This window comes from Theobroma umbraticum, unplaced genomic scaffold, assembly GCF_002168275.2.
Source record: "Theobroma umbraticum cultivar Fairchild unplaced genomic scaffold, ASM216827v3 scaffold_20.0, whole genome shotgun sequence".
NCBI lineage: Eukaryota > Viridiplantae > Streptophyta > Magnoliopsida > Malvales > Malvaceae > Theobroma > Theobroma umbraticum.
The window spans coordinates 171,311-171,719 of NW_018397266.1; the positions used below are offsets into that span (position 1 = coordinate 171,311).

The 409-nt window shown below is 37.4% G+C and overlaps 1 protein-coding gene across 1 annotated transcript in view; it reads right to left on the reverse strand.

The window, feature by feature from the left end:
• Nucleotides 1-44: 44 nt before the first annotated feature.
• The window catches only part of LOC110423420 (RNA helicase family protein), a 7,888-nt gene continuing 7,523 nt past the window's right edge, over nucleotides 45-409 (reverse strand). The window contains 1 exon segment of the mRNA XM_089784717.1: nucleotides 45-198. Within this exon segment, the coding sequence (XP_089640843.1) occupies nucleotides 45-198 (154 nt within the window).

Sequence of the window (409 nt, forward strand, 5' to 3'; positions counted from 1 at the left end):
CATCCATATCGAAAATCCCATGGAACTGTATCCGAAAGCCATAGCTATTCAGGGGTTGAGAAAATTTCAAAATTCTCAACTGCCTGGGAGTGCATAACTGAATTCCATTGTCCAAATGATATCATCATGACCACTTCTCCCAAAGGACAAATATAGAAATCAACCCGAGAATGCCAATCCTCCAGCCAACATCTTTTTCTGTTGCAAGATAGATATTGAATAATCAAAGAGCAGCTCTGAGAATTATTAGAATCAAAGGGTAAGGCGTCAAGATTGAATACATGCCAATTTAAATATTTAATGTGTCCAATTTAAACTATATGTACCCAAGGCAAGGAACATATTCACCTCAAATTAACCAGTTCCAAAGGAAAAATGCAAAGCCAATGATTTAGGGCATCAACGCAGA